This window comes from Acipenser ruthenus, chromosome 2, assembly GCF_902713425.1.
Source record: "Acipenser ruthenus chromosome 2, fAciRut3.2 maternal haplotype, whole genome shotgun sequence".
NCBI lineage: Eukaryota > Metazoa > Chordata > Actinopteri > Acipenseriformes > Acipenseridae > Acipenser > Acipenser ruthenus.
Genome location: NC_081190.1, coordinates 55,208,002 through 55,234,100, shown reverse-complemented (window position 1 = coordinate 55,234,100; position 26,099 = coordinate 55,208,002). Strand labels below are relative to the sequence as shown.

General features: G+C 40.8%; 1 protein-coding gene across 1 annotated transcript in view; it reads right to left on the bottom strand.

Moving 5' to 3' along the window:
- LOC117409044 (tyrosine-protein kinase JAK2-like) overlaps nucleotides 1–26,099 on the bottom strand; it is a 112,893-nt gene that overhangs the window by 1,744 nt on the left and 85,050 nt on the right. The window contains exons 11-23 of the mRNA XM_034014573.3: nucleotides 21,017–21,141; nucleotides 19,645–19,779; nucleotides 18,778–18,865; nucleotides 17,222–17,349; nucleotides 15,694–15,832; nucleotides 14,928–15,079; nucleotides 14,668–14,818; nucleotides 14,242–14,375; nucleotides 6,125–6,314; nucleotides 5,307–5,431; nucleotides 5,010–5,182; nucleotides 3,606–3,723; nucleotides 2,370–2,483 (exon numbers count right to left, since the gene is read on the bottom strand). Coding sequence (XP_033870464.3) covers nucleotides 2,370–2,483; nucleotides 3,606–3,723; nucleotides 5,010–5,182; nucleotides 5,307–5,431; nucleotides 6,125–6,314; nucleotides 14,242–14,375; nucleotides 14,668–14,818; nucleotides 14,928–15,079; nucleotides 15,694–15,832; nucleotides 17,222–17,349; nucleotides 18,778–18,865; nucleotides 19,645–19,779; nucleotides 21,017–21,141 — 1,772 coding nt within the window. The remainder of the gene's footprint in view (nucleotides 1–2,369; nucleotides 2,484–3,605; nucleotides 3,724–5,009; nucleotides 5,183–5,306; nucleotides 5,432–6,124; nucleotides 6,315–14,241; nucleotides 14,376–14,667; nucleotides 14,819–14,927; nucleotides 15,080–15,693; nucleotides 15,833–17,221; nucleotides 17,350–18,777; nucleotides 18,866–19,644; nucleotides 19,780–21,016; nucleotides 21,142–26,099) is intronic.

Here is a 26,099-nt window from a genome sequence, read left to right as displayed (position 1 = left end):
ATATATATATATATATATATATATATATATATATATATATATATATATTTAGCTCAAAGAGCCAGCTGCACACAGTGCCTTGCAAAAGTATTCAGACCCCTGACCAATTCTCTCATATTACTGAATTACAAATGGTACACTGAAATTTCATTCTGTTTGATATTTTCTTTTAAAACACTGAAACTCAAAATCAATTATTGTAAGGTGACATTGGTTTTATGTTGGGAAATATTTTTAAGAAAAATAAAAAACTGAAATATCTTGCTTGCATAAGTATTCAACCCCCACACATTAATATTTGGTAGAGCCACCTTTCGCTGCAATAACAGCTTTAAGTCTTTTGGGGTAAGTATGTACCAGCTTTGCACACAGTGTTGGAGTGATTTTGGCCCATTCTTCTTGGCAGATTTGCTCCAGGTTGTTCAGGTTGGTTGGACAATGCTTGTGGACCGCAATTTTCAAATAGTGCCACAGATTCTCAATGGGATTGAGATCAGGACTTTGACTGGGCCACTGTAGGACACCTTAGGTCACCTTTTTGTTCTTGAGCCACTCCAATGTTGCTTTGGCCTTGTGCTTGGGATCATTGTCCTGCTGAAAGGTGAATTTCCTCCCAAGCTTCAGTTTTTTAGCGGGCTGAAGCAGGTTCTCTTTCAGTATTTCCCTGTATTTTGCTCCATCCATTCTTCCTTCAATTTTAACAAGATGCCCAGTCCCTGCTGATGAGAAGCATCCGCACAGCATGATGCTGCCACCACCATACTTCACTGTAGGGATGGTGTGTCTTGAGACATGGGCAGTGTTAAGTTTGCGCCACACATAGCGTTTTGAGTTTTGGCCAAAAAGCTCTATCTTGGTCTCATCTGACCACAAAACCTTTTCCCACATCGCAGCTGGGTCACTCTCATGCTTTCTGGCAAACTCCAGACGTGCTTTCAGATGGTACTTTTTGAGTAACGGCTTCTTTCTTGCCACCCTCCCATACAGGCCAGTGTTATGCAGAGCTCTTGATATGGTTGACTGGTGCACCATTACTCCACTCTCAGCCACTAAACTCTGTAGGTAATTGTGTTCTCGTTAGGGCAATTTCTTTCATCGGTGTAAACTGGGAGCTTCCACAGCACAGAGGTTGAATACTTATGCAAGCAAGATATTTCAGTTTTTTATTTTTCTTAAAAATATTTCCCAACATAAAACCAATGTCACCTTACAATAATTGATTTTGAGTTTCAGTGTTTTAAGATAAAATATCAAACAGAACGAAATTTCAATGTACCATTTGTAATTCAGTAATATGAGAGAATTGGTCAGGGGTCTGAATACTTTTGCAAGGCACTATATATATATATATATATATATAGACACACTAGAACATAAATACACTGTTTGCTAAAAGAAGAGTTGCCTGCATATAACTTAAAAAGTATACATTAAGCCTTAAACATTAAAAAGACAAACTAGCAGTCAAAATTAATCTGGAAATAATTTATTGTCCCACAAAACCTAAAATAAATACAGTAAATGAATTCCTATAATTACAAAACCGTACAATATCTTTCTTAATATGATGCTAGATTTGACATTAGTCTGTCTTATGTTTATTAAATATGTAAAGCAAACCAAAAATATGTTATATATTTAAATACAATTTAAATGGAGAACACTTGGAAAACAACCAAAAAGTAAACAAACTTAAGTTACAAGGCATTGTTAATAAATAGTTCAATTATGTAGTAAACGGAGTATTTTAAACAATTGTAACTCCTCAATTTTGTCGTTTGAGGCATTTCTTATTCGGCTTCATGGTATAAAAAACGTTTATAAGGCCCCGTTGAACTCCCCTCCATTTTCAAAAAAATCTGTCAACTACTTACAATGCTTATTATTATTATTATTATTATTATTATTATTATTATTATTATTATTATTATTATTATTATTATTATTAATAATTTATTTATTTATTTCTTAACAGACGACCTTATCCAGGGAGACTTGCAATTGTTACAAGATATCACATTATTTTTACATACAATTACCCATTTATACAGTTGGATTTTTACTGGAGCAATCTTGGTCAAGTACCGTGCTCAAGGGTACAGCAGCAGTGTCCCCCACCTGGGATTGAACCCACGACCCTCCAGTCAAGAGTCCAGAGCCCTAGCCACTACTAATACTCCACACTGCTGCTGATCTTGTGTTTTTAACAGTATTTAATGCAATATATATATATATATATATATATATATATATATATATATATATATATATATATATAATAACATGTATTGTATCTATATGCATCCATTTCTAACACAATGTATCTTACACATACTGTATACATTTTCTTTACATAGATATCAACTCACCAATTCCGGGCATCCTTCTGGTTTGGGAAGCCGTCTGTTTGACTTGAGAATCTCAATTAAATGGTACACAATCATTTGTCCCTGCTTGTCCATTCCAATCATCCGCATGAACTCCTTCAGAATTGGAAAGAAATATGTCAGCAATATATCAATATATATATATATATATATATATATATATATATATATATATATATATATATATATATATATATAGATATAGATACACACTAAAATAAAACCTAACATTTGATTACCAGATTGATTAAATCTCAATTAAAAGAACTGGCACATTACAGGTGTTACGAACAAAATCAAAATAGCCCCTTTCCAGTTAGAACGCCACTGAACACATGCTGTTCTTCGGTAAAGTGGTTTATATAGTCCTGAAGAGGGGGAAGAATTCCACATACAGGAGTGTAAACAGACCCAGGTAATTATAGACCTATTAGTTTAACTTCTGTAACATGCAAAATGATGGAAGCAATGTTGAGAGGTAAGCCTGAAGACTATTGCTACAGCAGCAATATTATTGAGGATCGCCAGCTTGGGTTCAGAAGAGGAAGGTCATGCTTAACAAACCTACTTGACTTTTTTGAGGATGTTACAGCTAATGTAGATGATGGCAACGCTTATGATATAATTGATCTTGATTTTCAAAAAGCCTTTGACAAAGTTCCACATGAGAGACTTAGAAATAAATCAAAATCAGCAGGAATAGAGGAGAGGACATGTAATTGCATACAGAACTGATTAAACAGAAAGCAGAGAGGAACTGTGAGAAGTGTAAAATCAAATCAGTGGGATGTACAAGACCATGGCAAAAATCAATTTCATACTGTAAGTATAATATGAATGGGATGGAAATAGGGACTTTGACTTCGAAAAGGATCTCGGGGTTACAGTGCAGAAAAGAACAAGAGGGCATAAATGGAAGCTTAGTAAATGTAAGTTTACAACAGAAGGTAGGAAGCACTTTTTTACACAAGAGAGTTAAACATGCATGGTGTAGCCTACCAGGTGAAGTAGTAGGATCTAAAACACTGGGAGCATTTAAAAAACCTAGATTCTGTGCTTTTAAATTAGTTCCCTCAATTAGGGGTGAATGGTGTGATAACAAGGGCCGAGCCTTGATGGGCCGAATGGCCTTCTCTCGTTCTCAAACTTTTCTTATGTTCTTATACATGTACATTATTTTATATAGTGCATGAAACAGAAGGGCAGGTATATACTAACCGCCGGTGGACTTTTGTGTTTGTCACTGAATGTAAACAGCTCGTATAAGACCACTCCGAAGCTCCAGACGTCTGATGCCACAGAGAACTTGCTTTCAGTCAGAGACTCAGGAGCATACCTGCATTGTTTAAAACACACAAATACAATCAAATCTTCAAGACAGAGGATTTTTTCATTAGTGAGACGATCAGAAAATATAGATCTACTTTAAGAGTCATTTCCCAGGACAATGACACTGTCTGGAGTGAACACAGCAGAGGCGAAACTATTCTAGAAAAACACACATTTCAGAAAGTGCTTTATTTGGAATAACTGGACATGAAACTACAACACTTTTCACAAGTATTAAATTCGCTATAAAACACCAAAATTTAATTAAAGAAATAAGCACTTGCCACCATAATGAATTTCTAAATAATATATAGCCTACTATTAAGTTTACTGCAGCTAGTAGCAATTCAAAAGTGGAATTCTAGATGTAAGAATTTGTCTCTCAAAAGGGAGGATGGAGACTAACCTGTTTCGTAAACCTACTGATCGTAATAATACACAGAGAGCTGATAGTTTCCATCCTTGAAAAAAGGTTTGCCATACTCCCAATTTGTAAGAATAAAAACAATTGTATCAGACCCTCTAGAATGTGAAAAAGCAAATGAAAATAATGTTTGCTCGTTTTTGTACTTGTGTGTATAACAGAGGTGAGGTCATACAAAGTATGAAAGAGCACTTGCATTAAACAGAGAAGATCTTTTCAAAGAAACTACAAAACTGAATAAAAATTGAAATAGCATGCATTACAACCTATAATACTGTATTGTATTTTAATATTGTTTGCAAACATCATGATGACTATTTGAATTGTTAATTTTGAATGATTGAATCACTGATGAAGTAATTCAGGTCCCGTGGTTATGTATTTTGTGGTGAGGGCTGTGTCGATTCCCTAAATAATAAATAATAAAGAATGGAAATTTGATCTACAATCTATTACTATGATGTTGCACCTCTGCTTGCATCAATCGTGGACAATATTGGGATATTTGGGAAACTAATCCCAGAGGCAACACCCAAAAATGGAAATACTGGATATTATATCAAAAACGTCGGTGTGTGATATCAGCTACATGCTTTGGACCTTGCATGAATCAGAAGGGAATCACATACCATACAAGTGAGCTGGGGGTTGAATTCAACATATGGATATTGATTTAGACAGAGACCCAGACTAGCTAAATGAAAGTTATGCATCTTATATACATGGAGGGCAGTTTGTATTTTACAAAGTACTAGGACAGAGTCTTCAAGAGTTTAAGATACAAAACGTATCGTGTCATTCAGTTTTAACCAACATGTCCCATGACACAAAGGGTCCATGGGGCTTTTTAGTGCTAACTGGCTGCTTACCAGAATATTGGGCTTTCTCCTGGTTCATTTACTTTGTAATACTCCGAGTCTTTTGGCAACATTTTCGTGAGACCAAAGTCTCCAATTTTTACCCTGTGTTCAGTTTCAACAAGAATGTTTCTTGTTGCCAGGTCTCTATGGATGTATCTGTTTGTCGCCAGGTACTCCATTCCCTGAAAATAAGGTAAAAGAGGCAGAATGTGAGACCGAGTCATTTGTAATTTCTGATGATATCCTGCAAGCAATGTCAACTTGTCATACTAAATAAGTCAGGTTTCAAAAACGAAAAGAACATACCTTGCATATTTGAAAAGCATAAAGAAGCAATTTCATGTGATCCATTCTCTCTTTGTTTTTGTTAAGGTAATCCCGCAAGCTTCCATAGGGCAGGTACTCCATAATCAGCCGCAGGTTTCTTCGTCCTTTTTTGGGGGAAAGAGAGAAATGAAAATGCAGATATAAGTGTCTGTTAGACATTTAGATGCAGTGTCACAAGCAGCTGAACTTTCATTTCAAAGTGTGATCTCTGCTTAATCCATTTAGTCATATCTGACAAATACATATGCAAATGCTGTATCTTGTGTCAATGACCCACACTTTACAGACCTATTTTGGAATAGCCATTCAATTGAACACAAAGGGGGCATAGCCACAAAGATAACTGTTTTACATTCAAAAGGCATTCATGTCTGTATTCAACCCAGATTAGAAACTAATGCCAAAGTGGTTTTTATTTAATTCACATCAGGGAAGCAAGTTATTTTGAATAGTTTGTAAAGCTGTTGTAAAATGTACAGTATTTGAAAAAGAAAAAGATCGGCATCACTGATATGGCCAGTGGTTAAAACAGTATTGCAGTGAAACAGCCCAGTGCTTTGTTTCTGAGGAGCGTGATTCAAGTGACTTCATTTCACAGTGTGTCAGACACACAGTATATTATATTTAGTTCACTTTATTTATATACATCTGGTAACATTGAAGCCATTTACTAAAAAACACCATTAATAAATACATATTTCTAAGAAATAGGTCACAGGAGTGCAAAACGCCACCACCATTTTTCCTAAAAACAGAAAAAGGAAGACTGGAGTAAATGCTTCATCTCCACAGCGTACCTGCACTGTAGCACACCCCCTTGTATTTGACAATGTTGTCGTGATGTAGAGACTTGAGGATCCTGATCTCCTGCTCAAAGTCTCGCAGGTGCTCGGCTGTGCTGTGCTGCAGCTTCTTGACGGCTACCACCTCCCCAGTGTTGTCCTGGAGAGGATCGTAGCGACACATCTCCACACTGCCAAAATTGCCCTGCAGAGAGAGGGAGCCATGCATCCAAGTTAATATGTAGTACATGTATAACCAGTGGATTACTTATTTACAAGGGAGTCCTGTCAATAGAACAGTTATAAACAAACACAAGGACATTACAATGGCAGCGAAAACATTTCAGAGATTTGATTTAATATCTGTAGTTTCATACAGTATATTATGGTTCTGTTATGTGGAGAACAAAGTTTCCTCCTGAAGCTGTGGTGTTCTGCATCAGGGGTCCTCAAGCTGTGGGGTGTGCCCCACAAAGGGGGCGTAACACCTTATCAGGAGGGTGCGGGACAAATCGTATCAAATTAGTCTAACAATAAAATCAATCCATAGCACTAAGTTACAGATTCATGATGCACCTTCCTCATCCTGTTCTACTGGTAATCTAATACATTTATTTTATGAAGGACGCTTATTGCTAATCTAATCTACCCATAACCCTCGCCCCCTTTTTCTTGGTCAATTTAGAGAAAGACCTTGCATGAATAAAAAAAATGTAAATAAATAAAAAAAAAAACTGGTGGCAGTATTCTAATGGTAGCAGGTTTATAAAGTGAGTGAATTACAGTTATTATGTATACAAGGTTAATTGAATTAAATGACTCGATTGTTGCTATGGATCGTTTTGTTATCTGCACTAGTGGAAAGAAGGGCATTAAAGGAGACACAGTTTGTGAAGTGGAGCAGGCAGGCATAAGTACAGCAAAGCTACAGAAAAAACTTGTTTTTTTCATTAGAAGAAAAACTTGTTTTTCTTCTAATGTTACAGGGAATTTAGTTCCTATACATGGTAAAATGGATTCCATAGCATAACAAAAGATATTAACCAATCATCTGAAACCCTCTGCTACAAAACTTGGTTTAAAGCACAAAAGGACATTCCAACACAACAACGATCCAAAGCACAGATCAAAATCTACTTCAGAATGGTTAAAGAATAAAGTCAAGGTTCTGGAATGGCCTAGTCAAAGTCCCGATCAAAATTAAATTGAGAATCTTTGGTATGAGTTGAAGAAGGCTGTGCACAAGAGAAGTCCTCAGAATTTGAATGAACTGAAACAGTTCTGCATTGAAAAATGGTCAAAAATCACTAATGATCAAAAGCTCATTGACAAAACAATTGCTGAAATAAATAATTTCTTGTAACTTTTTGTCCTTATTCACAAAAGTAAAACTTTTGCTACAAAAGACTTTTCCTATAATTCTTTGTTTGAGAAATTTCTAGAAATTATAAATTTCGATTGGTGTATGTAAACTTTTGACTACAACTGTATATATATATATATATATATATATATATATATATATATATATATATATATATATATATATATATAATTTAAGTCTAAAATTTGCTGTAGGCAAGAATCTGAAACATTCTTCAACAACATTCTCTGGTCCAATGAGAGTACAATACAACTGTATGCTTGAAGAAAAAAAGGGAAAGCCTTCAATGAAGAAAACCTTGTATCCACAGTTAAACGGTTATGTGTTTCGGTCATGTGGGGTGGTACAGCAGTTCAGGGACTGGAGACATTCATGTGATTGAAGATCAAATGAATGCAGCCATGTATCAAAACATTCTACAAAGTACAATAATACCATCTGCTTATAAACAGTTTATCTTCTAACACAACAACTACCCAAAGCATACTCTGGAATTCTTAAATAAAACGCTTCAACAGCAATTCCAATCCCAACCTCTGACTGACTTTTCGGGTTGGTTGTACCAACAAGATCAAAAAATAGGATCGGATCTGGGTTCACTGCAGCTGGATCATGCAAAGGTGTTGTACTAAGCAGAATCAGGCTCCACTGATCCGTAATCGTGATCCGATCCTGGAGCTGCACATGCCGTAACTAGGGAAACTAACCAATAGGCGCATTTACACTGCCATTTCTGATCTGGATAAAATGTATTGGTACTTTTGATCATGATCAGTGGTGTTGCCCTTAGACAGCCATTTGAGCAGGATAAGCTTTCACGCAGCCTGAGGGCTTCGCAAGTGCACTTAGAGCTTAAGATTTTAAGTTATTTAAGTAAGTTATGTATAGTTCATTGGGGGAAAAAATGTATGGGAGGGGCAAAGTTCTGTAGGTAGTTATTCAAACTGTTGCTATTGTGTTGGCGGGATAATAAAAAAAAAGCTTCAGGAAAAATAAAAGACATCAAAGTACATGTTTTAAAAAGACGCAAGCAAAAAAATTACACCCATATAAACTTTGACTGAAAGAAAAGTATCTATTGAGTTTTGACTGTGAGAAGCTATGGTCGGATTAAATTGAAATGTTAATCGCAAATTACACACAATTAAGACAAAATACAACCCATTTCTTGTTTTTTTCCCCTGCAGATCACTCTTGTGATAATATCTTTTGTTAGTAATAATAACAACAACGCTTCTTATTTTTATAATACGACCCCAGAAGAGTGCCGGTACGAGCTTTATATAAGTGTTATTGTAATGGATAATTTATTTACTTTTAAGTACTATTTAAGTGAAATAAATATATTGCTAGATTCGTATGTATACATATATGCTGGAGAGAATGTTTCCTTCTGGCACCCGCCTTCAAAACAAAGGACGTCACTGCACCACAGTGCATGCTGGAACTTGAGCCAGTTGAGCGTTTACATTGACAGGATTAAATGCTACCGATGCATTTGACCCTGATCTGTGCCATCTCCCTGAGTGCTACATTTGATCCTGATCTGTGCCATCTCCCCGAGAGGTACATTTGACCCTGATCTGTACCATCTCCCCGAGAGGTACATTTGACCCTGATCTGTGCCATCTCCCCGAGAGGTACATTTGACCCTGATCTGTGCCATCTCCCCGAGAGGTACATTTGATCCTGATCTGTGCCATCTCCCCGAGAGGTACATTTGACCCTGATCTGTGCCATCTCCCCGAGAGGTACATTTGACCCTGATCTGTGCCATCTCCCCGAGAGGTACATTTGATCCTGATCTGTGCCATCTCCCCGAGAGGTACATTTGACCCTGATCTGTACCATCTCCCCGAGAGGTACATTTGACCCTGATCTGTGCCATCTCCCCGAGAGGTACATTTGATCCTGATCTGTGCCATCTCCCCGAGAGGTACATTTGACCCTGATCTGTACCATCTCCCCGAGAGGTACATTTGACCCTGATCTGTACCATCTCCCCGAGAGGTACATTTGACCCTGATCTGTGCCATCTCCCCGAGAGGTACATTTGATCCTGATCTGTGCCATCTCCCCGAGAGGTACATTTGATCCTGATCTGTACCATCTCCCCGAGAGGTACATTTGACCCTGATCTGTACCATCTCCCCGAGAGGTACATTTGACCCTGATCTGTGCCATCTCCCCGAGAGGTACATTTGATCCTGATCTGTGCCATCTCCCCGAGAGGTACATTTGACCCTGATCTGTGCCATCTCCCCGAGAGGTACATTTGACCCTGATCTGTGCCATCTCCCCGAGAGGTACATTTGATCCTGATCTGTGCCATCTCCCCGAGAGGTACATTTGACCCTGATCTGTACCATCTCCCCGAGAGGTACATTTGACCCTGATCTGTGCCATCTCCCCGAGAGGTACATTTGATCCTGATCTGTGCCATCTCCCCGAGAGGTACATTTGACCCTGATCTGTACCATCTCCCCGAGAGGTACATTTGACCCTGATCTGTACCATCTCCCCGAGAGGTACATTTGACCCTGATCTGTGCCATCTCCCCGAGAGGTACATTTGATCCTGATCTGTGCCATCTCCCCGAGAGGTACATTTGATCCTGATCTGTACCATCTCCCCGAGAGGTACATTTGACCCTGATCTGTGCCATCTCCCCGAGAGGTACATTTGATCCTGATCTGTGCCATCTCCCCGAGAGGTACATTTGACCCTGATCTGTGCCATCTCCCCGAGAGGTACATTTGATCCTGATCTGTGCCATCTCCCCGAGAGGTACATTTGATCCTGATCTGTGCCATCTCCCCGAGAGGTACATTTGATCCTGATCTGTACCATCTCACTGAGAGGTACATTTGATCCTGATCTGTACCATCTCCCCGAGAGGTACATTTGATCCGATCGCCAAGCATTTACACTGCCATTTCTGAGCAGGCTCAAATGCTACCGATGCATTTGATCCGGATCAGAAATGGCAGTGTAAATGCGCATAACGAGAAGCAAACATACAGTGCCTTGCGAAAGTATTCGGCCCCCTTGAACTTTGCGACCTTTTGCCACATTTCAGGCTTCAAACATAAAGATATGAAACTGTAATTTTTTGTGAAGAATCAACAACAAGTGGGACACAATCATGAAGTGGAACGAAATTTATTGGATATTTCAAACTATTTTAACAAATAAAAAACTGAAAAATTGGGCGTGCAAAATTATTCAGCCCCCTTAAGTTAATACTTTGTAGCGCCACCTTTTGCTGCGATTACAGCTGTAAGTCGCTTGGGGTATGTCTCTATCAGTTTTGCACATCGAGAGACTGAAATTTTTGCCCATTCCTCCTTGCAAAACAGCTCGAGCTCAGTGAGGTTGGATGGAGAGCATTTGTGAACAGCAGTTTTCAGTTCTTTCCACAGATTCTCGATTGGATTCAGGTCTGGACTTTGACTTGGCCATTCTAACACCTGGATATGTTTATTTGTGAACCATTCCATTGTAGATTTTGCTTTATGTTTTGGATCATTGTCTTGTTGGAAGACAAATCTCCATCCCAGTCTCAGGTCTTTTGCAGACTCCATCAGGTTTTCTTCCAGAATGGTCCTGTATTTGGCTCCATCCATCTTCCCATCATTTTTAACCATCTTCCCTGTCCCTGCTGAAGAAAAGCAGGCCCAAACCATGATGCTGCCACCACCATGTTTGACAGTGGGGATGGTGTGTTCAGGGTGATGAGCTGTGTTGCTTTTACGCCAAACATAACGTTTTGCATTGTTGCCAAAAAGTTCGATTTTGGTTTCATCTGACCAGAGCACCTTCTTCCACATGTTTGGTGTGTCTCCCAGGTGGCTTGTGGCAAACTGTAAACGACACTTTTTATGGATATCTTTAAGAAATGGCTTTCTTCTTGCCACTCTTCCATAAAGGCCAGATTTGTGCAGTATACGACTGATTGTTGTCCTATGGACAGAGTCTCCCACCTCAGCTGTAGATCTCTGCAGTTCATCCAGAGTGATCATGGGCCTCTTGGCTGCATCTCTGATCAGTCTTCTCCTTGTATGAGCTGAAAGTTTAGAGGGACGGCCAGGTCTTGGTAGATTTGCAGTGGTCTGATACTCCTTCCATTTCAATATTATCGCCTGCACAGTGCTCCTTGGGATGTTTAAAGCTTGGGAAATCTTTTTGTATCCAAATCCGGCTTTAAACTTCTCCACAACAGTATCTCGGACCTGCCTGGTGTGTTCCTTGTTCTTCATGATGCTCTCTGCGCTTTAAACGGACCTCTGAGACTATCACAGTGCAGGTGCATTTATACGGAGACTTGATTACACACAGGTGGATTCTATTTATCATCATTAGTCATTTAGGTCAACATTGGATCATTCAGAGATCCTCACTGAACTTCTGGAGAGAGTTTGCTGCACTGAAAGTAAAGGGGCTGAATAATTTTGCACGCCCAATTTTTCAGTTTTTTATTTGTTAAAAAAGTTTGAAATATCCAATAAATTTCGTTCCACTTCATGATTGTGTCCCACTTGTTGTTGATTCTTCACAAAAAATTACAGTTTCATATCTTTATGTTTGAAGCCTGAAATGTGGCAAAAGGTCGCAAAGTTCAAGGGGGCCGAATACTTTCGCAAGGCACTGTATGTGGTGTGTAGTTTAATGACCCCGGCTGTCAAATCTGTATACAGCATGACATCACAGTAATGTTATGAAGAAATGGCAAACGAATGGACAGAAATAAATCAGAATTCCGTTCATTAAAAAATCTAAATCCAGGTTACTGTATCCAAAACACTTTATTTTATGTCAACAACAAGAAAATGCTTTCATTTTTGAACTCACCGTAGCTCTGTGTTATTTACGAATGTCATTATACTGAGGTTTCTAACGGTCTACGTGCAGTTTAACTTTTCCTATTAAACTGAAAAAGTAAACTTAAAACAGTACAGCAAAACAACTTTTGTGTTAGCTTGTGCAAATAAATATATACATCAATACAAAATAAATACTTTACCGAGCATGCTTTACACAATTTTTATTATACCAAATTAATCACAAATATTGCTTATTTTAAATTATTTTTGGGTGTTTAAATACATCGCACAGACTCTTGGGTCTCTATTTGTATTTAATTACTGAAAGTTTATCAATTTTCCAAAAACTTTAGGCCATGTTTTACTTATTATTGCTACAGGCTTAAATACATGTTCCTAAACACAGAAATAATGCTAGAAATTATACATTTAAGACACAACTCATTCTCCGCCTGGCCTGAGACACGTGTTAATGATGCCGGTAAGGGTCCATTAACGGCACAATACAGATTTATGAATCAGACGAATAATATGTTAATGAGAAAATTGGTCTCTAAGGGCACGTTATTCTAACGTCGCAATGAGTGATGTTTTTTGACAGTAAAAGGCGTTTATGCATCACCTGATGAAATACTGTCATGTTAAACACTATTACTGGCATGATATGTTTTATGCATATAGACCATAGTGTTTTTTTTTAGATGCAGTAACCTGGATTTACATTGTTTAACGAATGCAATGCTGCCCTATCTCTGTCCATCCATTTGCCATTTTTTCATAACATTACTGTGATCTCAGGCTTATACAAATTTGACAGCCAGGGTCTTTAAACTACGCACCACGTATGATTGCTTCTCATTGTTTAGTTTCCCTAATTACAGCGCATGCAGCTCCAGGATCGGATCAAGATTACAGATCAGTGGAGCCAGATCCAGATCCGTGTAGTACAACACCATCTCATGATCCGGCTCCAGTGATCCCAGATCCGATCCCATTTTTTGATCTCGTTAGTACAACAAGCCCCTGGGTTTCCCTCGAACCTGAATATCCTGAACTCTCGACTGCTGCAACGAAAGTGCTTCTGCTGTTCGATTCCACGTACTTGTGCAAATCCAGTGTCTCAGCCTCAGTATATTTGAAGAATAAGTACCGTGCAAAACTAAATGTGGAGGACGATATAAGACCAATCACTGTCAGTCTCGTGGGCAAACACCACACACTAAAGTATTATTTAACTATTTGATTCTTTTGATTGCCGTTTAGGTACCAAACGCCATCCGTTTTGAATTATTTTGAGATATGTACATGCGTCAGATGCGCATGCATTCATTACTTATGCTATTTATGTATTTTTAAAATGTGAACTTTCGGTATTATAAATGATGCAAAATTTGACATGACACTGTACTTAATACTTTTAGAGGTGTTGTGAGTCAGCATTTACACGCTGATCAGCTGAAGATTAAATTACTTGGCTGGAAAGTCTGTGCGTAGTGAAGTACAGAAATATTTCAGTTTTGAGGTGGCAGGTGATGGAATAGTAAAACAATATAACAAGACCTTGTTTATCTCCATGGACACTGTGAAGCAAAGCACCACTAAGTTAAATTAAGTTATTGCTTTTCACATGTAAATATCTGTTAACTTCTACATATGTTTGATATTGCAATTGTGTTATTATGTTTTTCTGTGTTTTGGAAGACTTCGATATACATGCACGATATCGATATACAATTTTCATATCGTTGCCCACCCCTAGTATTTATACATCACTTATATGGCGGTGGTTCATCACAACCTAACCTTTTACAAAGGAGGGGCTCAGAAGTTTGAAAAGGTTTGAGAACCCCAGTCTACATCAAGAACTCTTTGTCTTCATGCACTGCATATTTTTTGGAAATTGAAAAAAAAACTGAATGCCTTACCTTGCCAAGCTGCTGCAAGAATATCAAATGCCTCTCTTCAAACTGTGCAGGGGCCTGGTTCTCAAAAATGCCAGTGAATCCAATACCAAGAGCTCGATTTGGCAACATGTCGCTCTCAGCAAGCAACTCATAATCTAGAAGCACAAAATAAAATTAAAACTGTCAAGTCATCGTTACATTTCAGAACATTGCATTCAGGTACTCTATGTGAACCCGTGAATGTCCTTTAGGGTCATATCTCAAACAATATCCACATTTTTCGGTTACTCTTTTGGACATTGCATGACTGGTTTGAAAATACTATTATTTAGGAATATACTGTGGCTATTTGTGCCAAGATGAGCTAAGCGGTGGTTGCCATGGAGACCAAAACTGCAAGCAGAACTGGATGAGCCTGAGGTGACAAAACTAGCAGGAGGGACTCACCAGGGGTGAAGAGGCTGTTGAGGTCCCTGATGATAGCACGAAAAGAGGGCCTGAACTCTGCCTTGTAATTCATGCAGCTGTTAATCAGATTGGCAAGTTCTGTCCATCTTGGCGCTGGTAATTTGTGCTCATCTTCATAAAACTGAATTTTCTAAAGGTAAGAATGAGGAATACAAGTGTTGGTTAAACAGGCTTTTGGTGCAGGTGCAATCATGATGTAAAACCTTGTAAGAAAACACACATATATGCACTGTACTTACTTTAGAGGAATCAAGCGTACTGAGGGGTTTGTCACCACCACTGCAAATCTCCCAGATCGTGGTGCCAAAACTCCACTTATCTGTAGCTTGGCTCAGGTTCTTGGGATCCTCGATACATTCAGGTGGTACCCAGGGAATTCTCTCAACAAGAACTGGAAAAGCACACAGTGAACTTTACAACTATCCAACCTGTAGGGCAGCAGTGGCGTGCTAAACATAAAATACAATTTACACTTACATAGCACCTTTCATGTACGGCAATGTCATTACAGCAGTTTTAGGTCTAAACAGTCTACTCAAGCCACGCATCGCTTCTTCAACCATTGGATAAAACAATGTTCCCTCATGATATTAGAGTGCAAGTGCAGTGCACTGCCTAATTTCCTTCAAACCAATGTTATGCTATAAAGTGTTGCCTTATTGGAATTAACTATTTTTTTCTAAGAAGTAAAATCTATTGAAAGATCAGCAAACACTGTGAAGGTAAAAAACAACTTTCTTGTTCAAAATGTGTTGAACCTTACAACCCACACCTCATGTAAGCAAGTGTATAACAAGAAACCTACTACCTCATTATCAACCGAATTCTGTGGAAAGAACAGTAAGCACAGGCCTCTTATCTTGAAAGATCCAAAAATGAAATCAAATCTTGGGAGGATAATTGTCATCTATATTGTCTAGTTCCTTCTTTCAAGTTAACAGCAAATCTCAGCAGGTAAACTAAAAGTTATTCTGAAAAGAGTGATTTGATGGTTTGGATACTTACTCTCTTTCGACAAGACTGTAATACTCACGCCAGGGTCAGTGAGCTTTATAAAAGGAGGGCTGCCACTCTTTCTGTCCTTTTCCCTGATAAGCAAGATGTTTTTGGCACAAACATTTCCATGGACAAGGTTTTTATCTTCCTATACAAGGGAAACAGAGAGAAAGTATGTATGTATCACACAGTAAAACGCATCTATTTAATCCATGGTTCCTCTTTGGTGTTACAAATGTCTTAACACATTGTGAGTAAAGCTTGATTCCATGACAAAACGGGAGTGGGGTACAATATTTAAAAAGTTATGCTTTGCCCTCAAAACAGAAATTACAAAACCACAAAATCGTTATTACACCAGCACTAAAGGATGTCACAATTAAGTATATTTGCCTTTGCACCACTGGCTTAACACGTAACACGCTTTTTACATGACACCCTGTGTGCATATGTATTATTTTGTATTTGTATTTGTTGTATTATTATTATTATTATTTAAAATGTATTATTTAAAATGCTGTTTTATTGTTATTGTTTGACATTGTGAGAATGCCTGTTCAACAGCGAGTGATTATTGACAAACTGTTGATCGAGGGATAAACTAGGTAATTGATAGCCAGTTGATCCCTTGGCCCAATATAAAAGACCATCAGCTTTGGCTGAACAGGGTGTGTTTTCAGGGAGAAAGAACAGGAGACAGAGCTGAGAATCAAAACTAAACTAAAACAACTGCTAATCGTGCTGATTCAGTACGACACTTGTTTTAGTTATAGTGTTTAGTTTTGTCTGTCTATTTTGGCCAATGTGCCGTTTTCTTTTGGAAAGTGTTTTGTTTTATTTAAATGTTTATAATTAAACTCGTGCATCAGTGCTTTCATTTACCCCAGTGCTGTCTGTGTGTTCTACTCCTTCCTGGCCTGACGTCACAACACAAGCCAGCCTGTTCACACACCCTTATTCTCTTTTCCGGGGGCTCCCGAGTGGCGCATCCAGTAAAGGCGCTCTGCGCGGAGTGCAGGATGTGCTATATAGCCTGGAGATCGCAGGTTCGAATCCAGGCTATGTCACAGCTGACCGTGACTGGGAGTTCCTAGGGGGCGGCGCACAATTGGCTGAGCGCTGCCCGGGTAGGGAGGGCTTAGGTCGGCAGGGGAATCCACGGCTCACCGCGCATCAGCGACCCCTGTGGCTGTTAGGGCGCCTGTGGCTCTGCAGCGGAGCCGTCAGATCTGTGTTGTCCTCCGGCACTATAGGTCTGGTGGCATTGCTGTGGATCTGCAGTGCGAAAAATGACGGCTTGGCAGGAGCACGTTTCGGAGGATGCGTATTCCAGCCTCCGTTTCCTGAGTCTGCGGGGGGGTTGCGAGCGGTGAGCCGGGGATACAGATAATAATTGGGCATGCTAAATTGGGGTGAAAATCGGGGTAAAATAATTGGCGACGACTAAATTTAAAAATAAATAAATAAATAAATAAATAAATAAATAAATTCTCTGTTCCATTCAAACCTGTTTAAGACAAGCTATAAGCTTACTTACCAAGAAATGCATAGCCCAAGCTAGCTGCTTTGCCACCTCCAGTTTCCACATGATATTCACACAACTCTTGTTCTTTTTTAGGTATGTGTCCAGAGACCCAAACTTCACATATTCCTGAACCATAATATCTAAAGAGAAGTTTTAAAAAGTTGATCATATCTATAGATACTGTAAAAACATGTATTTCCAAAAACGATACAGCCAAGCACAGCTTATTAATAAAAGTCTCTCTCAATCAACACTACTGTGTTATACAGGTACTTACATAGCACACAGGACCCAACAACAGCAAGTAACAATAATGTTATCCAAGTCACTGGGTGTTCTATACCATTTTAAATTTTAAGACTGGGCAATAAAACATTTCATGCCTGTTTATTACGTAAGGGCAATGAAGTTTGTAATACACTAACTGCAACCCCGGGCAAGTTACTTGACCTCTGTGTGTGCCTCATCCCGCTACAATAAAACATCTAGATTTTGTATCCAGGTTGGGATATCCTATGGGATTTGATGGAATTCCTCCAAAAGGGCAGCCTCGGCTGGTTTGATCAATATGTGGAGTTCAGTAAATAAAAGAGAAGTCAAGTGTGTGATCTGGTTTTTACAAGGAACACTGCTTCAGAATTTTAGCATTTAAAAAAAAAAAAAAAAAAGTACCATCCTTATCTATATAGTTTTGTAGCTTACATTGGGTTCTTTAAGACTACTGAGATAATGAAATGGCAAACATGTTTTTAATCCTGGTAAGCTTGCTTATGAAATTCAATGAAATATATATAGTAGTAGCAAATGATAGCAAGTGGAGGGAATTTATAGGTGTAGTGTCCTATATGACTTAAAATTAATACTGTCTATACATGTATTGGAAGACTGTGGTTTATGTTGAAGAAAAAAAAATCTCTGTAGGTGTTTCTTGTAAAAATGTGATTAGTTTAAAAAATGACCCCCGCCACCCTCTCTTCATTCAGGCCTGGGCCAGCTGTGACAAACTGTACTAAAAGTTCACATGTTTACACCACTAAAATACTTTCACTTTTTGAACTGAGTTTGAGGTGAAAGGCATGAGTGCTGAGTGAATTAACCAACCGTGCAAGGTCTGGTTTCAGGAATCATGTTACAGTATAAAATTCAAGTATGAAGTAAAAAAAAATTTTCTTATTGACAACTGAAATAACAAACACATTCCACATACAGTATATTCATAAGAATTCAATGGCCAGAAATGAATTATACTTCAAATTCTTAAGTAACTATATTCAAAGTTCCCTCCCCCTACAGTAAAGTTAAATAATAGTTAACGAGTAAGGTCTTTATTAAATAATAAACACTTAACTATCCCAGTTAAAATTATGCTGCTAGATTTAACAGCCAGTAGTCTAAGGTGAACTATTTCATCACATTGTAAAAGATATTCCTTAATAGAATCAGCTTTTTGAATAAAGCACTGGGCAGAGCGCCACAGTTCGATTGATCTGTTTTGGCGGGGGTGGAAGGAAGATTATTAGTTAAAATGGCTGGCTCTGATGAAGCATGACTTGCTGGGATGCACTTACTCTCTTCTCCACACACACAGACTCCATAGTTCAATACCAGGTGCTTGTAGGAGAGCTGGCTCATCATGCTAGCGGCTTCAAAGAAGGACTGCGGAGGAGAGAAGAAAGATATCAGGGTCACTGCACTTTAACTCTTCGCCTCCTTACATCAACGCCACTCGATACCAGCCCCTGATGACGCGCCCAATAAATCAATCTGCACGAATGACTTCACAAGGCTTTAGAAGTCATGTTGTCCCTGTCAGATGATCAGACCCCTGTTGTTGCGTGCACAAGATAACTTGAGGAGGTTCTCTAACTTGACACAGTAGAAATTCAGGATCTATAAAAATCAGTGCTTAAAAGGCGAGGGAGAGCTCCCCCTCACAGCTCTGAGCACACATCAATCCTGACCTGAACATCACTTGGCATTCAGTCCTGATACGCACGAGTGGTGACTTCAAATTGTGCCAAATTGTGTGGCGATTTTGTAATGTGAGGTAAGGAAACAAATTAATAGAAAGAAAAAAATGAACCATTATTTTTATTAATCCTACATCAGGGTCGCTGTACATTTAATATGTCACAATTCTGTGCAGCCATCACCTTTCCCCAAAGTCTGCCTAGCAAGCCTGAGAGATGCAGTGTCACATATCATAACATTGCTAATTGTTACGGTGAAGGAAAAAAGAAAAGAAAAATCGAAGTACAGTAATATGCATATTCAAGGCTAAAAAAATAACCCATTACACACGTAGGTGACCATGGCCTACATTTGTGGTATGTTGAAAATGTTTATGCAAGTTTGTGTGATAGTGATGGAAACTATTGTGAGAATAGTCAAGCTATCTCCTATGTGATGTGTCAGAAGGATACTTCTTTACTCACCTCAGAGTAATTCCTGTGTGCTTTATCCAGAACCTTCACAACAACCTCAGTCTCATGCAGCTCACCATAGTCTCCTAGCTCTTTCCTTATTCCTCTAAAAATCTTTGTAAAGGTTCCTTGACCAAGGCTTTCATGCTGAAATGTTAAAATAAATAAATAAATAAATAAATAAACAACAGATTCATATTACACAACAACGTATACATTTAACCATGGAAATAAGGGAATTTTCTCTTGAAAACTGGAAGTAGGCAGAGCGGCGGCTAGTTCATGCAGCAGGTTCATTTACTCTGGTTAGAGATCATAAGTGAATTAAGTTGGGTGGTATTGATCTGGTTTCAGTGGAAATTAGTTCATGTCACAAAATCACTACACATATTTTTAACACCGTTCTTTATCTGTAAGCAGTGCCACATTTCATGAGCAATTTTAATATTATGACTGTCATTTCTATCAGAGGAATCCTGTGTGGATTAAAGTTTTAATGATAAAGAGCAAACTCATGAAATGAATCACAATAATGCAAAAGTAAGACCTGAGCAAGCTCATAGCAAACTAGCACAGATCTCACTTGTTTGAACATGTTTAAGAAAATCAGCATGGGTTAAGTCCTGGCTTCCATTGAACACGCATTTACTCTGTTAACATTAACAAAAGCATATTAACTTAAGTTTAAACAGTTGCCTATGAATCAATGTCAACATTTAAAACCAGGCAGGACAACCCTTTTAGAAAGAGAATCCCCACATACCACAATACACACTTTTTTAGTAGTAGTGGTAGTTATTGACACAACTTTAGCTCAGCACATTAACAAACATATGTTTTGCTATGAAGGAATCCGAAGAGACACATTTAACCACGTGTGTTCTACTTCTCGTCCTTGCTTTTATATATATAAGGACTAGAAGTAGAACACTCCAGTTAACTCTGTAGTATCATTCTAAAATCTTGCAAAGTCATGGTAAACACCCTTTTTACTGCAATGCACGTTTAATTCACAGTATGGTTCTTATGAGTGATATCTGAAATAACAGCCTAGCCTCTCCTTAATTACCATAAAATGGTTGTTGTTGATGTTGTAAACCCATGTCAAAACAAAATAGGACAGGGTCAAGTGGATTTTTTCAGGACTAATAGCTTATAGTGTGCTTCCTCTAGCTAATGTCATATGAGGATGTTATTTTTTGCAATATTGCAACTCACAGTAATATGAGGCCCCAATACTATTGCATTGGAAGGTTAATTGGTGTTTCATAATGTTCAATAAAATGGCTTTTTTGAATTTAGAAGTACCACTACATCCTCATATTAAGGTGTTCTCTATCTAATAAAGCTAAAAAATCAATTTCAAACTATTGACTGTGCTTACAATTTCTAGGTCTTCTTTCTTGATCTTGTGGAACACCATTTGACTGATGCTATGTCTGTGCAGCGTTGGAGACATTGGCATTTCAGAGCCTTTGTTGCTTCGAAAGACCACCAGATTTGATTTGTCTAAAAGGAGAGAAGCGAGAGAAAGGGTACAGAGTTAATTGTAGTGCCTAATTTTTACAACTGAATCTCTATAAATCAACCAGTACATTCTATTGTCTGTACCTGACAGACTTTGTCCAGCAACAATTTGTTAGAAAGGCTTCATAAGCGTTTTTTTTTTAACCACCCTGTCCACTCACCAGCTACTTGCATGTATGTGGTGGGCACACTGGAATACATTAGGTTATTTACTGTAACCCTGGTTCCCTGAAAGAGAAGACGACCACCAATGACATTACGTATGGGATATGCCTGCCCATTGGGTAGGTATCGCTGAGTTCTCTATACCAGAGCTGCCGATAGGCCCCTTCCTGGGATGATGCTCTCGGTCCCGCCTACCGAGGGAATAAAACTGTCATCCCAAGGAAGCCATTTCTCTTTTCCCATCGAACCCGTGAGGGCGACCGATGCGACCTTGCAGTTGGTGGTCGTCTTCTCTTTCAGAGAACCAGGGTTACGGTAAGTAACCTAACGTTCCCATTCAAGTCGAAGACGACCACCAATGACGTTACGTAGGGGATAATGTATACCAGAGCCGTCGCAAGGGAGAAGGAACGGCAGCATATGAGGGACGCACTAGCACTGTCTAACCCAGAGGTTAGCGGTGTGAATTTACACCCTCAAGGACCCTCTTGCCTAATGAAGGCAGGGCAGGGTCTACCACATTAAAGTGGTAGCCGCAGTACAAATATCATACATCGAGGCCCTCTGAAGAGGGCCCAAGATGTAGCCAACCCTCTAGTGGAGTGTGCGACTACCCTACCAGGTGGGGGCAAGCCAGCACCATTATACGCAGTCAAGACTGTATCCACAATCCAATGTGACAGACGCTGCTTATAAAGGGGCTGCCCTAGGGTCCATGTCCTGTGACAGACGAAGAGCTGGTCAGATTGATGCAGAGCTCTTGTCCAATGCACGTAGCATCTCAATGCCCGCACTGGGCAGAGGAAATTCAATCTCTTATCCTCCATTGAAGCAAACGGAGGTGGATGGAAGGACTCCAGTTCCACAGACTGGTTAATGTGAAAAGCTGTAATCACCTTGGGGAGGAAAGCAGGGTTGGTGCGCAGAGACACCCTGCTGCCATCCTCCCAAATACGCATGCAGGAGCTGTGCACACACAACGCCTGCAGCTCACTGACCCGCTTAGCGGAGGTGATAGCCAAGACGAAGGCTGTCTTCATAAACAGGTACTTCAGCTCTATGGAGTGTATGGGCTCAAACGGGGCCTTCGTGAGAGCCACCAGTACAATAAGGCGGCTCCATTCGGGGAGAACAGCCCTCCCGGGAGGGCGTAATCGCCGTGCGCTTTTAAGAAACCAGGTAGCCAAAAAATGCGCACCCAGAGATACCAAGTCTATGGGGGCATGGCAAACAGAGATAGCTGCTAAATACAACTTCAAAGTGGAAGGTGACCTACCAGTATCAAGCAGTTCTTGCAGAAACTGTAAGATGACTGACATAGGGCAAGATATGGGGTCATGGCTTCATGACTTATAGGTGTACAAGGACAGTGGAGTCTGCCCTTGCGCTCTGCAACGTACCCACAACCGCATCTGATAGCCCTAGGGCTAACCAGCAGTCCCTTTCAGGGGCTAGACCCATAGCCAGAACCTGCCCAGTTCCGGGTGCCAAACAGAGCCTTTCGCCTGACTGAGGAGATCCATGCACAGTGGGATCTCCCAGGGCTGGCCATGTAACAGCTGGCACAGGGTCGAAAACCAGATACTCCTGGGTCACTTGGGAGTCACTAGGAGAACTGACGCTTCCTCTAACCGGACCTTTTCGAGAAAGGCCAGGAGCAGCGGTATATCCGGGCCAATCATGGGCTGCTCTCAGCTCCCACGCATTTATGTGCAGGGATGTCCAGCGATCTGACCAGGGTCCGCAAACTCCTCTGCCTGCCCAGACCGCCCCCCAACCAGAGTTGGAGGCATCTGTCATCACCAATTGATGGTTGTGTATCATTGCTATCCTTACGCCTTCACTCAGGTGAGAGGCTTGCCTCCACCAGGGTAGAGCTTCCCAGCACAGATGAGACATGGTCAGCCGACGGTGTCTGTCGCACTTGGGGTGCAGCCAAAGGCACTGAGCCACACTTGGATCGGGCGCTTGTGGAGTAACCCTAGTTAGGTGGGTGATGAAGCCACGGCCATCAGACCCAATAGTTTTTAACACAACACCAATTGTACTGTTGAACAGGGCCAGACAGTTGTGAATGGCAGCGACTCTGTCATCCGACAGGTAGGCTTGCATCGTAAGGGAATCCAGCCGGTGACTCAAGTAGACAATACTTTACACCGGTATTAACTGGCTCTGGCATCGTTGAGGGTGAGACCCTGCATCAACAGATGCTTCAGCACAAATCGCTGTGTGGGCCACTGCTCCTTCCTGCAACTGGGACAGATCGACCAGTCATCCAGGTAGTTCATCACCCTGATCACTTGCAGTGCTAGGATGGCATTCATGCACTTTGAAAAAACGTGCGGGGGGTTAAGGAGAGGCCGAATCACAGCGTGGAAAACTCAAAGACGCTCCCCTGTAAGGCGAAGCGGCGATAAATCCTGTGTGCTGGAGGAATAGTAACGTGGAATCCGCATTCTTTCGGTCCAGTGTGATAAACCATTCGCCCGGCCGGACAGCCTGGAGAGTACAGTGGACGCCAGTGTCTCGTTCTCTACCTGACAAGACGCCTTGTGTTCTCGGTGAGAGCGCTGCAGCAATTCCTCAACCGCTGGTCCAAAGGAATGGTCAAGGGAGGTAGAGCTGCTTCTGAAGGAAGGGAGCCACCTTCCCATGAGGCCGCGATTTAAATCACATCATGGTCCTCAGCAATGCTGACATCGGTTCTGTAACATCCAGGGCAACCACCGGTGCAGGCAGGGTCAGCTCCGGGGCTGGCGTTATCGGCTGAGCTGGGGCCAGAGCAAGGGCTTGAGCCTGCTGCCTGGCCTGGGGCTCCTAACGCCGCATACGGCTCAGTCATGCTAGCAGGGGAGATTGTGCAGGACGTGCAAGCATGGACTTTAGCCATGCTTGATGTCTGCACAGGCCCAAGGGCGTTGTTTAAACACCGGAGTGAATTGGGACACTGAGTGCAGGTGTTAATGACATGCTGTGGCGCTAAGCACCGAGGCATGGAGCATCTAAGCACCGAGGGCGCTGAAGCACTGAGAGGCGCCTAGCCTTAACCGCGTATAGTCAACACAACCCGGGGTAGCGCATATCATACACCGGGGTGGATACACAGGCTTGAGTGGCTGAGGTAGGCAATCAGGAGAGCAGTATAGGGGAGCTCACGGTACTGCACCACGGTGCAGAGCGGCGATAACCTGGTTCTGGACCGCGTGCAGTCACTCAATGTGGCAGCGCATAGCACATGCCAGAGTGGAGTACAGGCTCAAGGAGCTGCGGCGTGTTAGGCAGGAATAATAGTGTACTGCTTTTTTTTTTTTTCTAACTGCTTCACATTCACCATGCCAGGTGGGTGACCAAGCGCACCAAATAGACGGGCTGAAACAAGCCTGCTGATTCAACTCAAAAGCGGGACACAGCAGAGCTGGGTCTGAGTGGAGGAATCACACTGCTACTACTTTTTCTTTTTAAACTGCAAGGCAGTAAAGAAAAAACACACACAGTATACACACACACACACACACAACAGCAAGTTGTGAGGGTAAAATAGCAGTCACCACGGCAATGTGTGTAACTTTTTTTTTTTTTTTTTTACCAGCGCGCCATGTAGGCGGGCTGAAACAAGCCGGCAGATGCCACTCAACAGCGGGGCACAGCAGAGCTGGGTCTCGGTGGAAGAATCATGCTTATTATTTATTTAGAAACAAATACACATACAGTATACACACACACACACACCACAGCAAGCTGTGTGGGTAAAAATAACTGTCACCACGACAACGCGGGTAACTGATTTTGTTTTGTTTTTACCAGCCCACTGAGTATGCGGGCTGAAACAAGCCGGCGTATGCAACTCAACAGTGGGGCGCAGCAGAGCTGGGTCCCGGTGGATATCACACTGCTACGTTGTGAGGGTAAAATAGCAGTCACCATGGCAGCGCATGTACTGCTTTTCTTTTTTTTTTTTTTTTTTTTTTAAACCGGGTGGTCCCGGTGGAGGAATCGCGCAAGGCAGTGAAATAAACCCCAACAGCAAAGCTGTGAGGGTAATACAACAGACACCACGGCAACGCGGGTGAACTGGAATTTTTAAGCGCACCGAGAGGGCGGGCCGAGACAATCCAGCAGAGTCAACTCCACAGCGGGGCCTGGCAGAGCCGGGGTCCGGTGGAGGATCACACGTCTCTTTTTCTTTCTTTTTTTTTTTAAACTGCAATAGCTGTGTACTCTCAGAAAGAAATAGACAACCACTCGCGGGTGACTGCACAGGCAGTCGCTCACACACGACAGACAGATACAAAGAGCGGCCTACCATGCAAGCGAGGAGGCTGCTAAAAGACAGAAAGACAAAAGGCTCTGTCGTTGATTCCAGAAAAGCGGCGAGCCAGCTTTCAGCACGAATGCAAGGTAAATACAATCAACTCAATTCGACTCGAGAAGCTCTTTTCTATCAACACGCTCAGCTATACATAGAGGTCTTACCGTACCATCTTGAGAAGGAAAAAGAGAAATGGCTTCCTTGGGATGACAGTTTTATTCCCTCGGTAGGCGGGACCGAGTGCATCATCCCAGGAAGGGGCCTATCAGCAGCTCTGGTATAGAGTGCTCAGCAATACCTACCCAATGGGCAGGCATAGCCCATATGTAATGTCATTGGTGGTCGTCTTTGAATTGAAAGGGAACACCCAATCAGGAACCAGACAGGTTAAAAGAGCTGGTTCAGCAAACCTAGATGTGGACCTGGTCTTCAGAGACACTACTATTATTATTATTATTATTATTAT